Raw genomic sequence first — 14,405 nt, 5'->3', positions numbered from 1 at the left:
AAGGGTCTGTGCTGGCACCAATATTATTTAGTATCTTCATTAACAACGCAGACAGTGGGATTGAGTGCACCCTCAGCAAGTTTGCAGATGACACCAAGCTGAGCAGTTCATTCGCTAGAGGGAAGGGATGCCATTCAGAGGGACCTTGACAGGCCTGAGGAGCAGGCCCATGTGAACCTCATGAGTGGGCACGGTGGTGTTGGTTGATGGTTGGACTTGATGATCTTACAGGTCTTTTCCAACCTTAGTGATTCTGTGATTCTGTGAGATTCGCCAAGACCAAGTGCAAGGTCCTGCACTCGGGTCCAGGCAATCCCCAGTATCAGTACAGACTGGGGGATGTAAAATGGGCCACAAAAATGGTCAGAGTGCTGGAACACCTTCCCTGTGAAGAAAGGCTGAGAGGGTTGGGGTTGCTCAGCCTGGAGAAGGCTCCAGGGAAGACTTCATTGCAGCCTTTCAATATATAAAGAGGGCTTAAACAGAAAGAGGGAGATTTAGATTAGATAGAAGGAAGAAATTTCTAATGGTGAGGGTGGTGAGACCCTGGAACAGGTTGCCCAGAGAAGCTGTGGCTGTCCCATCCCTGGAAGTGTTCAAGGTTATGTTGGACAGGGCTTTGAGCAACCTGATCTAGCGAAAGATGTCCCTGCCCATGGCAGGGGGATTGGACTAGATGATCTTTACAGGTCCCTTCCAAACCAAACCATTCTGTGGTTCTATGATTCTACGCAAAACTACTATGTGATACAGTTTTTAAAAGGAGAGGAACAGAAATTTGAGGTGAGACATCCTTTAAGGCAGAAATCGGGTCTCAGGACTTAATCAGTGCATTTTTAACATTCTTACTAAAAAACCAAGCTGCTACTAGATCCAAAAATTAACTTATAGAAACAAGTATTAAAAGAAATACCTGATGTTTTTTTAAAAGTTCACATATTATTACTCATGTCAGTAACTCATATGCTTTTGCCTAAATACCAGGTACAATTACTCACACATGCAAACACTTCTGATTTTGGACTCTAAAGTAAGTCTGATGTTTAAGGTAGAATTGCACTTTATATATTTTTATATAGCCTATAGTAAAAGCCTGGAAGAGTCAAGAAACTTACCATTATGCCACCAACTACACGACACCAGGTGTCAGAATTAGAGTTTTAGCTTACCGTCACATTAAAGGTATATGACATGCAATCAGATTCTAGTTTACCCTCCTCTTTCCAAATAAAACCTAAACGTTCAGCTGCAGTTCTGATTTCTCCCTGCTTTATACTGTATTTTTGCAAATGTTCTTTCGTGCTGAAGGGCCCAACCCCTGGTGCTCAGGGGTTAATTGGAAAGCATTTGACCCCTCAGAGGCATTCAGGCAGATTTCTTGAAAGGAGAATGGCAATCACACGCTGTCAGCTTTGATTTCATTAAATGCAAAACTGACTATGTAAGGATTTACGTTACACAAAAGGTAGATTTCTACCCCCGAAGAGTAATTTTGGTTGCTAGTCAAACTTCTTCCCTGCTTCCCCCTGGGAAGAAAGTCTGTGGAGAAAAGCATTGCACAGATCACAAGAAAGGCAGGAGAGTTCCTGGAAGAACATTTCCCACTAGTGTGGGACGTGTCTGAACCGTTTGTTTAAAAAAAGCATGACCCAGAGGCTTGTAAGCAACATGTGGACAGAATGTAATTAATCAGGAGTGAAAACTAAGGTAGAATTCTTCTGCTCTCTCTCGTCTTCCACCTCAGAACAGCAATGGGAAGAGATCACTGCACTAGATGTCGTCGTGGTACTCCCCGTACTTTGCTGTGACAGGTTCCTCAAGATGAACTGCTGCACCACCCATTAAGGCAAATGCTGGGTACATTATGCCAGAGCAGTCCACCTCGCACTCATAAAGGCATTTCATACGGCCTGCGTCGTAGAACCCCACCTTGCCTTTGTCACAGTCGAGGCAGATGCCCAAGCACGATGGCAGGGGAAGGATTCTGCTCGCTGGATCCTTGGGGGCAGCAGGTGTTGTGGGGATAAAGAACTTCTTCATGCCTAAAGTGACCAGTGTGAAAGGCTGTGGTGAGTCAAAGAAGGCATCTTCACTCCCACTGTCATGACCACTGTCTTGCTCGTACCTAGAACAGAAAAACAACCATTTGCTTTTGTCAAATTCTGAAGGGGGATCAGTGATGTGAACTGGAGAAAACATTTTTGTAAGACAAGAAACACCACATGGTCACCTGCAAAACCTTGTGGGGTAAAAATATACCTAAGCCAGGAGGGAAGACGCATTTAGTAGGTGGAGAACACTCACTTGGGCCACTTCAGACAATAAATAACAGCTAAACACTAACGAGGACAAGACCACAGAAGGCTTTACTAAGGAGCGGATGTATCTAAATGTACTCATGCTAGGTAATCATTAATGAACCTACAGGTATAGCAAATTAGTTAACTTGAAAAGTAATTTAGCGACTATGACTAATGATTACAGACAAGGTATGTTTAACTTCATTTACATAATGTTAAATGACACGAGTAAATACATTTAACATGACTGTTGTCCTATGAGTTTTCCTCACCACTGCTGTATTACATTGTCTTTAAAATTCACAACACAAAAAGTAGTGGTTTAAGTTTTTGGTTTGGTGGTTTGGGTTTTTTTTAAAGTGCTCTGCCTGGAGGTTTCCATGAACCCCTGTTTCCCAGCTGGTTACTGGGGAAAGTTTGTGGCCAGATTTGTTCAGTCTACATGCTTTTGCCCCCTACTTCTGTCACCAGATGAAGACACACTGGAGAAGCACACATTCTTCTGTGCCGACAATCCCTAGCTAGGTTTGCATTTTTGGGATGTCTGGGGGGAGATTGGATTTGTGTCAGCCAAAGTTTTCCAGGTATTTGTGTGGATAAGGAAAAAGAAATCAGGAAATCAGGATCTAATTTCTCACTTTGCAAAAAGCCTCCGTCTGGCTTTAAGCAGCTCAAGACACAGGCGTTCTTACACTTTCAGTATGTTACACAGGAGGAAGCTGATACATTTTTTACATTCCTGAAAAAGTTAAAGAGTCCTCAGGAGATAGCTTCCCAGCCTGCAGTTCCTAGACACATCCAGGCTTACTACAACCATACTTCAGAGCTGAAATCTTTTTATTGGTTTGTCCACTGTACTTTGGCTTGGGAACAGTAGCACTCCAGTACCATATGCAAGTGTATAGCCTGGGATAAGCCAGTGACTTGGAATCCACCGTGACGCAAGCTACAGCAAAGATACACAGATACACACAGTGAACATTGTACCTCTGAATGGCTGCCAAACCTAGTATGCTAAGGAAATTAAGGCAGAGTCTTACTATTGACAATTAAACATTGCTTCAATCTTGCAAGTGATGCTTTTTTTTTACCTTCTTGCTTTAACTGGCACATCTTGACATCTATAGGAACCTCATTTCTTTCCCAAAAAGAATGAAAATAGGACTCTGGATAATTACAACACCTTTCTGCTAATAGCAGGGGATGAACAGGACAACCTGCTTACAGCATATCCTTCAAGCTACTTTCCACTAGTTAGGTTCACCTTGTGTACTAATTGCGACCAGACTCACTCTTAACTTATTTTTTAAAAAGCCATCTCCTTATATAAAACATGTATCGAGCAAGAGTCTGCAATTTACCTTGAGCTGGTCACATCATGGGTATTATGGAACAATTTCTGTATCTGGTTGCTAGAAACAACTCCCACTTTCACCAGGTATGAATAGGCTTCCACACGAAAAGCCCAGACGTGCTTCCCTTTGGCAATCCCGGTGTCGCCAATGATGTAATCCAGGGTTGTGTAGCATCCGATCTGCATGCGCTCAGATCCCAGCAGTAGAGGAAATCCAGCCCTGCTTTCCACAGAGGTTCTTCCTGGGTTCAGCAGGAGATGTTCACTGTTGTACCCACATTTGTCATCAAAAAGAAAACTGAAAACTGAAAAACAGTATCCAAAAAAATTTCCTCTTAGTTAAGTATTTGGCCTTCTGTGCTTATAAACTACATTTTAAGTCATGCTGGCATCAGAATTTCTCACTTTTAAAGGCTACCGGGAACGTCATGCAAGCTAAAACGGTCTCAGCATGCCACCTACTTAACCTGTTTGTTAACAGTGCTTCTAAACATTTACGCAACCGGTAACAGTAGAGTAGAAGTCTGGGAACTACTGGAAACCACCTACAGCTCTTAACACCGACAGACACAGATTCAACACCTTGTGGACATAAGAAAACCCAATACCTGGAGCTGGAGGCGTACGCAAAATAACTTCTCGGCTCCAAGGGCTACAGATGGACCCTTTATATCCTCGAACTCTAAAGGCATAGGAGCTGTCATCATCAAGATCAGATATTACTTTGCTCTTGCTGCAAACTTTGATCTCCTGCCACGTCGCACTCTCCTCTTCTCTATTAAGCTTACGATACTCAAGAACATAGATATCAGCTGAGTCTGTCTTCCCAGGGCATTCCCAGCTGATCAGAGCTTTGTTGTACATTCTGCTCTGCTCTTCATTGATTTCTGGTATTTCTAGACCTGGAATGCCAGAGATTCAGGAGAAAAAAACCCTCAAATTTAGATATCTGTTGTTTTAGAATTAACCATACAAGCCCTTTGTTGAGTGGCTATAGCACTTGGGGGGGGTGGGGGTGGGGGCAGAAATCTGACTCAATCAGTTAAAGAGTACAGATGAGGATGGTTCCATTCATGCACTTACATAAATCCCTTACTTTCTGTTTTTACTTCGAAAGTTGTATTATTTATTTTTGCTGGCAGCTAAAAAAGCATCTAAAAGCCTATTCTTTTCTGTCATGTTAACAAAAAGCTTCTAGGAAGACCTAGTATTACTTAAGTACAATGTTTTGGAAGCCAATGTAAACTGGTACTGAATGCAACGGCATCTTAGCTTCTTTTTCAAAGCTGAAGCTAGCATTGCTGCCAGGTAATGCCTTGTGGATCACAGAGACAGAAGGGACAATGCAAGTCACAAGACTGAGTTCTGCAGCTGCAGCCCTGCATAAGTTTTGCCTCTTTCCAGAGAAGCCCTTCAAGTCGTAACTTGAGAAAGACCTGATGCTCTCGCAATTTACCATTGGAATGGAAGGACAAGTCACCAAGGATCTCTTCTTGCTTAGCTATGTCCACCACAAAGTCTTCAAAAGTAGTTTCAGCTGCTGGCCTGAAGCTCTTCAGAGATTCAGTAGCTTTTTGGATTCTGAAAGCACAGAAGCAAAGGGATGGCAGAACAGAGAAAAGGGAATTCACATGTGTGCATTCCTTAAACTAAAAATGCTAGGTTTTGCTTTATAAAAAGTGCTGTTTTCATGTACTTACTGATGTCTCCCAGAAATTTCTGTCTCTCTAGACAGAATTCAAATGCAAAATTTAAGGTCTTTTGTACATCAGTGTAAAGGTATCAGTGTAAAGATAATGAAGAGGTAATCGTTCAGCTGGTAGAGCATTTTAACAATTTGGGGCATTATGTTCAAAGAACAAAACAGATGTGAAGCGCTAATGGAGAACAGCTATTAAGATCAAAGACTTTAAAGCCAGAAGAGACCTGTTAGATTAACTTGCAAATACCCGATACAATCTCTGAGCAAAGGAATGTGTCAGTGAGCTGAATGGGCTACCCTTCCAGTGCAGTCCTACTGAACAAGGCCACGTGTTGTCACAGGACAGAGCCCCTCCTGACTGCTGTTTCTTAACGCACACTGTAATGTAGCAATTTCTACTGAACGGTACTGGGACCATCTCTGAGCCTTTGCAATACAAGGTACTGCATTCAGTACTTTGCTAGCAGGTGTCAAAAGAATATGACTGACCAGACATCCTGGAACAGTATCTGTACTTCAAACAGAAGATAATGAAGATACCTGTCATGAAGCTGTTTTGCTGTTTGAACAAAACAAGATGGATCAGTTTCTTTAAGCACCTCTTGAGCATATCCTACAAGGCCATTATTTTCCAGGAGCCCTTGATATTCCTCTGCTTGCGTTTGCAATTTTTCCAGCCTTAAATTCTTAGAAGTTTCAATTGCCCTAAGAGCTGCGGACTTCTTCTCTTCTAGGACATGAGATAATTTCTCAAAGCTCTGAGATGCTTCTTCTTTAGCTCGTTCACTGTTGCACTAGGAGGGAACAAAAGACATTTTAGACAGATTCCACAGCACTGTGGCTGTGTACAGAAACATACCTCAAGTTGTTCAAGGTATCACAGCAATCTAGTCATCCATTTGACAGACAAGACTAATGAGCTTTGTTATGCCCATCAGCACTGAAAATGTGATCAGCACTGCACCCAAGCTAGTAAGCGTTTACTGGATCAACACAGAGAACGAAGAGCAGGAAAGTATTCCTCTGATTATGTCTTGAGTTACGCATAGCATGTGTCTAAACAGCTCATGGAAAAGCACTGTAAAAACAGGTCAGTTTCTGAAGTCTTCATGCCCAAGAGCTAGGTGCTCCTCCACCTTCCCCAACCACACTGAGATGGGGGTCCAGCCCAGCTTCTCACATATGCCCTCAGAACTGTAGGGTCACCTCTAACTAGTGCCCTGGATAAAAGGAACTACAAAGCACAGAGACAATCTTTATCAAGATACAGGCAGGGCCAGGAGCTCCTGCAATTTCTGCCATTGTGTTTTTCAGCTTGTACGTGAGCTCCCAGCTCTGACTCTTCTGCAGGGAGATTTTACTCTTCATTCTGACTTTATTGCAACATCCTCAAGGCGGCAAACAGCCAGTGTAAATTGTGAAGCACCGTTAATACACAAGAGCTGTAAGTCTAACCCACCTCTCTTTGATTAAGGTATCAAACAAGCTTTCTTTCAATTAAATTTACAGCAGCACCCAAAACTTAACTTCCCTCTGTATGTTGCCCATATTTCCAACACTGTCAGGATTAGGTCTTACCATTTGTGATTCAGGACTAACACAAACTGTTCAGAAATTGTTTTACTGGCTAACTGAAAAAAGCCAAAGGATTTGAAACACTTCAGTGAAAACAGTTTGAGTCTCTGCTGTGTCCCTGCAAGGGCTATCCCCAGCCAACACGGAAGACACTCTTACCTCTGTTTCTTTCAGCAGCAGATCCAGCTGTGTGATGTGAGCTTTCACCTGGCTCTCCTTACTGATGAGGTACTCAATATCTTTTGAAAGCTTCTCCTGTTAAAACAAAACAGCGAGCTAGCAGAAGAAGGGTATCCCACCCAAACCGACAACCAGCACAGGCAGGTCATCCAGCTAGCACTCGCTTTATCTAGTTGCGAGGACAACAGCCTGCCACCAGTTATGAGCAGCACCCCTGCGGAGAATTGCTCAGTGACCCGCAATGACTGCACAGGGACATCAGGCCACTGATGTGGGCAGGACTGGGGGCACAGCCTCTAAGGACAAGAGGTAACAGCCTCTAAGGACAAGAGGTAACAGCCTCAGCTGGCTCAGTCTTCCCCAGCCACAAGTGCCACCTTCTCTTAGGCTAGGAACATGAGGCTTCAGGACGTTACTAAAACTTACAGAAAAGCCACGTTAGTTATTAACTCATTTGCAGTAAGATTTGCTAGAAGAATGAGTGGTTCAAAGCATGAACTTAGGAGTGTCTCTGCATTTCCTGACTTGCAAGAGTTAACAGCTGTACAGGAAAAGCCTTGCAAACAGGCAAGGAGGCCAAAGAGCACAAGGCAGGCTGGTCTGGTCTTCCCCCCCACCCCCGCCCCCCCTTTTTTTTTTTCTTGTGAGCAAGAGAGGAAGAGAAGGAAGAAGAGGAGGTAGAAGCAATCATTCTTTAACAACAAAGCAATGTTTGCAAGTCTTCCCTGTTGTACTGCGAATTAACAGCTATGCAACTTCAGAAACATACAAGGTCCCAACAGATACTTCCAATGCAAATTTTTCAGGAGTGCTTCTGAAGTATCAGCTAATCCAAGCCACAAGGACACTTACCTGAAAAAAGCTAGATTGTAAAGTATAAACTGCTTAAACCTTTTGCATTGGTCAGTACTGCTATACAGTTGGCTAAAACAAGGTGGAAGGACTTTTAAGAGGTTATGTTTCACGCCTCATAGAAAATACAGTTTCTCAGAAGTGCGCTATGTCACACTAATATCTATATTAACAGATGTTGCACAACAGCATGCCTCATGACTGGTTCAGTGTCCTCTAAACACACATCCTGGCTTCCTGCCACAGGGAGTTTGCCCTTACACCAGAAGCTCAGTACTTTTCCCCTTCTTAAGGCCAGGTCCAACAATATTTACTTTTACCTTAAGGGTTTTGTAGGCAGTTCTCATGGTTGTTACTCTATGGTTTGCATGACATCCACCCAGTTTACAAAGATGACAAACAGGCCTTCTGCAGATTTCACAGTACATGTTTACCCTCTCCATTTCATGTTCTGGACACATCACAATCTGAAAAAAAAAGAGAGCAGAGAGAATGCAGGTGTACTTCCAAAAACTGAGGTGGCCAACAAACCATCAAAACACTAAATCACCCCACAGCAGCATCTGATTTCATCAGTGGATTTTTTATATTCAGTTTATCTTCCACCTTTTATATTTGTCTATGCCAGTGAAAGCCAGCAGATGAACACACACAGTTTCACGAGGTTCACAGTGAGTAAACCTGTAGCGATGTCTGTGTACACATCATGTAGCCTCCATACTGCAATCAACCATTTTGCTAATCCCTGAAGTTGTTTGCGTGCCTCAAGCTCCCTACACTCCTGTTCAGAGCTGTGAATGCAATATATAACACAGCCACGCTGTCAAATTTAACTGTGTCCATGCCAGCATCTCTTGAAACAACTACGAACTGTCTTAAGGCAGGAGTTGACATAATACTGTAATGATTTAAATTTAAGCTAGACTCTGATCAGCCACATAGCCATTGCTCTTGGAGCAACAGATGAAATGCAGCCACACCACCAGTCACAGTCATTTTAAAGAGAAAAGGCTCCAGTGTTTCATTTTTTCTGTCTGACTCCAATTACAAGTTGTTCATGCTGAGCGTTAATTCCAGTACCAGCTTAAACAGCATTGCGAAAAAGCTGGTGTTTGCTAAAAGTAATCTTTCAAAAATTGAACACGTTGAAGTAACTGCTCGAAGAGGCAAAAAAAGTGCTGCTCAACTCCAAGCTCAAGCAACAGATAAAACCGTCTAAAAGGGGGTGGGTGGGTGTGGGTGGGTGTGCTTGTGCACATGTGTGCGTGTGTGTTTTAAAAAAAAAGAAATGCTTTGCCTCATTCCAGAGCACTGAAAGACATTTGGGTCCATCTACTCCATGTTACCAAAGAGAAGCTTTTGAGAAAGCTTTTCAGTGTCATGTCAAGGAGGAGAACACGACATCAGTGCCAACAGTCAAGCTTTAAAAGCATCATCTTTTAACACACGCACACACATACAAGAAAGGACAGGAAAGGGCTCAAAAATAGAAGTGAGTAGCATAAATATGGACACACTAAGCTAAAATTGCAAACCATCTCTGAAACCAACTCTCAAGCCCCAAATGTTATCTTAGTCTATGGTGAAAAGCCCAAAGACACCAGTCTCGCTAGCACCTTGGTACATAAGACTGTCATTCAGCAGAATATGCAATAAGCTATCCCATTGTCATTGACTGCTGGATTCGGGGGGAGGTGCGAGGAGAGAAGGAAACTTTCAGGAGAATCGTCTGTGCAGGCAGACATGTTCAAAACTGCAGTCATGCTGTCAGCAAGAACAAAAGCTTATGGTTCACTCAATGAATAACAGCAATAGTCAAAAAAGGAACAACGGTCCCAAAAAGCAACTACCATTGCACAGATATGTCTGAAGCTATATGCAAATGCTGCAACCCAAATTCTGTAAGATACGGGATACTTACCTTGGGTCTGAAGTTGGTGGTTGGTCCTACATGTTTATGTTGGGCTTTCACAGTTCCCCAAGGATGGTGTATTTTGAAACATTCGTTGCAATAGCTTGCCCTGCAGTCCATGCAGCTCTTTGTGGACTCTTGAGCTGGAGGTTTGCAGAAATCGCACATAATAGCAATGGCTGCCCTGGCTGACTGTCTGTATCTTTCCACAATGGTTTCCAAAGTAAAGTTGCGAAATAAGCCATTGATGCCACGTTCTCCGAGATCAGTATCCCGCTGGCAACCCGGACAAGGAAACAGACTCGATCTAGGAGTCAGTGAATTACGTTTTTCTGCCTGTGTAGACACCAAATCCTGATTTAGGAGGAGTGTAAACAGAAGAGGTTTAGATTTTAAAGGGAGAAGCACAGGAATTTATGAACCAATTTCAAACTATCCTAGCACATCATCCAAACCAGTACAATACCAATTCATATGCACTCTGCCAAGCCAAAGAGAATACATTTGCCATGACAAGGTAGTGTAATGTCTGAGTTCAGGGGGCATTACAAACTACTGCTCTAAAACTTAATTCTATGGTAAGGTTAATTTAGCTATTCCAATCCTATCTTCTTCGTCTAGTTTTGCATGCACTCAAGCCGCAGCCTTTCAAAAGACTAAACACAAAACCTTCCGGAAACCAGTTGGTTTTAGGCTAACTGGCTGCGCACATAGAGAGCAACAGCTTCGTAACACGCTGAAGTGTAAGATGTCTATTCCCAGAGTGAGACTGGTTATTCCCAGACAAATATAGCCAACTTGGAGCTCCCTGAAGTTTGCTTTGGCCGAGTCAAACTTACCTGGCTTACCCCAAGAGGCATCATACAAATCTAAAGAGGAAAACAAGAGAACTAGATATCACCAGTACGAAATCTCAGCCAAATCATTCAGTCAAAATACGTAGAGGCTGACTTGGCCCTTGCTGAACGGCCTTGATAAAGGAGGGCTGCTAAGTAAGCCCCGCACACCAAAGGGGATGCTGAGACGGTTATGTCTGAGAGATTCCTCTACCTTGAACTGGGGAACCACAGATCTGCATGGTTACACAAGGGTACAGCTTATCTCTTTTCATTTCAAAAGGGGACAGTAGAGAAGCTGCACTCCTACGAAACAGCTATGCACAAATTTCCCCTCTTCTCCAAAATAAAGTGATCCAAGGCTCAAGTCAAGTCGCAAGCCTAGGGATTCTTTGGAGCCTGTTCCAGGGGATGGCTCACACAGACCCAAAAACTATTTACAGGGTAACATTCTTGAGGCTATCAAACAGAGAGTGCATCCCCATGTCTCACTCATGAACCCACAGGGCACAACTATCAAAATTAGTCCTTTATGTATTACTGAAGCAGGTTAAGCCAGTGTTTAGGCTTAACATGTATCCTCTCAGCCTCCCCTTACAAAGAAATAAAAAACCATTCTCTCGAGCTGGAGCATGGTTTTAAGATCCCCTTGAGATGACTGCATGTTGGTATAACTAATTTGTAAATAGAGGTATGACTTCAAGCTGAATTCTTAGTGTTGAAACTGGTTCTTCTTCAGAAAGTGAAATTTGGTCCCATCTGTATTTAGTGAGGATCTTCCCATCAGAAATGTTGATGCTTCATTTCTTTTTGAAGTGTCCTTTGATGCTATCCAAAAGACACTTGCCTTGTGTCACTCTTCTGTGGGTGCTTCACCCAACAATCCAAAACCTCCCTACCTCTCACGCCCTTTCCAGTCTCTTTAAAAAAACAAACCAACACTCCTGTAAGAAACTAGTTCCTTTAAAAATCTTCAAAATGTACCCCATGGTAGTTATGCATCACTATCAGCTAAGAAGCCACAACCAGAGCATGAATAAATGTCAGTCTCAAACTCAGCTGGTCTCATGCTTTTCTGTAGGTTCTGAGCAGAACAGCTAGACTGCATTAACAGAACAGTATGGGTGACATCTAGTAGCATCTAAATGTCAGGTTCCCAAGGGAGCTCTGCCTCCTCTGTGCACAGCGTGGACGGTGCCACAGCACTGCCTGCGCACCCCATCATGCTAGATCACTATTTCTACTGCCCGACAGAGAGCAAGCTGGAGGGCAGCTTTCCACGGAAGATTAAGGATTACCTCCTTACTTACACTGCTGAAAGCAGCATGGGGGGCCTGGTCCCCACGCACAGCCTGTCTGATACTGCCACACTTGGCAAGCCACAGTTCTCACAAGGAGGTCAGGTCACCCACGGTGCGCCCACCACTCCTTAGGCACCCAACCTGGTGCCCTGATGTCCACGTTGTAAAACCATGTAGTGGACAGCTGCAGCGGAAACCGGTGACCGCTTCAGTCCATGCATACAATGCCGTGACAGAACATCATGCTTACTGAGGAAAAAAGGGACTAGACTTGGATTTGGGAGATGGCAGTCACCAGTGGGCTCTCTTCATTCAAACTTCACATAACGCTGCAGGTAGAGAGAGCTGAGAAAGCAGCTGAAATGTATGCAGAGCTAAACAGTGATTGTGGGGCTGTGCACCCCATATCCAGAAAACAGGACTGTAATGAAGACAACTAGTTATTTCGTTTGGGGATTCCCTCAAATGATGCAAGCCTCAACCTGCCAAGCTACAGCAAACACAGCATTTGCTTATCAAACTGATCCTGAAAGAGTACCAGTACTAACAACTCAAGAGTTGTTTAAAAGAAGTGGGTGAAATAAAATATTTGAGCTTTGAAAACTGGGAAGGGGATGATGAACGTTAGTAACATACGAAATACAAGACACAGCTTTAGGGTTTGTCTTGTGGGCGACTCTTCCAGATCACTGCGGACTGCGGTTTTAAAGTGGACAGTTACGTCAGAAGGAAGCCTAAAAGCCAAGATGAGGTTTCTTTCAAGAAGTACTTTCGATGTATCTGTGTAAAAGAACAACTCATCTGTGGATTACACAACAGCTGTAAGAATCTTTCTAGTGTGACATCACAAAGAGCATGAGGAGTGCTCCTTAAAGCTTCCAGAGCAGACCACACTGGAAGAGGCGGTTAGTGCAGTCTTCTTACAGTCATCTGTCTCCCAATTCTGCAACCGTGCAATAACCATCATCTATGGAAAATGATTTATTGTAAGCGTAATGAATTGGGTAGGACAAAACCATCATTTGCAAAGTCTGCAGAGGCTCAGAAGGAAGTCGAACTACTCAATTTAGGCTGGCCGAAACCTGAGAGAACCACCTCAACAGTACCACTGACAGGCAATAAAACTGCTGAAATCTACACCTCAACATCGACGCTATTGAACATGATGCTACTGCATCTCAATGTAACTGAAATACAGGAATAAACAAATACAATGGTTACAAAGATTTACAGGACGCCACAAAGACTGATCTATTATATATGAAATAGAGTGCACTGTCCTTAAAAATATTCCCATTGTTCTTGCCACAGAATGAACAAGACTCGCACTATCCCTAAGTCATCTCTTTAACTGCATCAGGAGTACCGGGAAGACATTTTACCAATGCAGACGCAATTCGGCTCAAGTCAGTCGAACACATAAAATAAGGAAAACACGCAAAAATTCCGATACGTACCTGATCTACTAATCCTGTCCACGCTAGAAGAAGAGCTTTGAATTTGAGGGCTACTCTGATTAGAGGATTCAGAGCCTCCATCAGCGAAAGAGTCTTCAAATGCAGAGAGTATTTCTTTCACACATTTGTGACAGACATTGTGCTGGCAAGGAAGGATCAGTGGATGGGTAAATAATTCCTTGCATGCTGGGCAGATGAGCTCTCTTTCGATACCCTTAATGGTAACCTTCATGACAGAAAGAGGGAAAACCAAGTGTAAGTGCAGAAAACGTGAGCCAGCAAGACTTACTGCACAGCTGTATGTCTGTATGTCACAAAAGCCCAGCTCTCTAGAATAATCGTTCTATTCTAGAATCGCACATTCTAGCTGGTTTGAGGCATTCCGCTGGTTAACGCTGCAAACAAATCTCAATTAACATTTATGAAAGCACTGACAACATTCCTTTCAACTGAAATGAACACCGCCACTAGGCAAACTCGGTTCATCTTTAGGTCATGTCTGCCTTGCAGGGGAGGAAAGGAGAGGAGGGGAGTAGTCTTAATTCCACTCAAGGACCTAGTGAAACGAAAGCAACCATACTTCTTAACAATAGGAATCCATATGTTTAACTCAGCTCGCTCGCTCGCTTTTCAAGAAGGGGGGGTGGGGGAGGGAGAAAAAAGAAATTAAGTGTCAGACTGGTTAAACAACAGGCTTTCCCGCCGTGTAATCCACATTTAAGCACTGGAACTGCCTTGACTTCGTTAGGCTAATAGTTCCAGTCCGGAACATTATCTGTTTGTTTATTTATTTCCTGCACAAAGAGCCGCCCGTGGATCTGTGCAGCTCTTCAGTAATTTAATGACCCCACAGCCATCTGGCACTGCGCTCCGCTCCTGCTCTGACAGTATTGGTTTCGGCTATGTTCACTGAGGGAAGTGTTATATGGATTTTTC

General features: G+C 43.3%; 1 protein-coding gene across 1 annotated transcript; it reads right to left on the bottom strand.

Annotated features, from left to right (window-relative positions):
- Window positions 1–1,770: 1,770 nt before the first annotated feature.
- Window positions 1,771–13,692, bottom strand: LOC132320895 (E3 ubiquitin-protein ligase TRIM36-like; the record flags this gene model as incomplete). Its single annotated transcript, XM_059834529.1, has 10 exons — window positions 1,771–2,125; window positions 3,662–3,959; window positions 4,263–4,556; window positions 5,111–5,235; window positions 5,897–6,150; window positions 7,091–7,186; window positions 8,284–8,430; window positions 9,885–10,207; window positions 11,618–11,629; window positions 13,452–13,692. Coding segments are annotated over 10 exons (2,145 nt in total), but the record flags the coding sequence as incomplete, so codon positions are not given.
- Between the last annotated feature and the right edge of the window lie 713 nt (window positions 13,693–14,405).

Source organism: Gavia stellata, unplaced genomic scaffold (assembly GCF_030936135.1).
Source record: "Gavia stellata isolate bGavSte3 unplaced genomic scaffold, bGavSte3.hap2 HAP2_SCAFFOLD_34, whole genome shotgun sequence".
NCBI lineage: Eukaryota > Metazoa > Chordata > Aves > Gaviiformes > Gaviidae > Gavia > Gavia stellata.
This window is presented reverse-complemented; position numbering and strand designations above follow the sequence as displayed.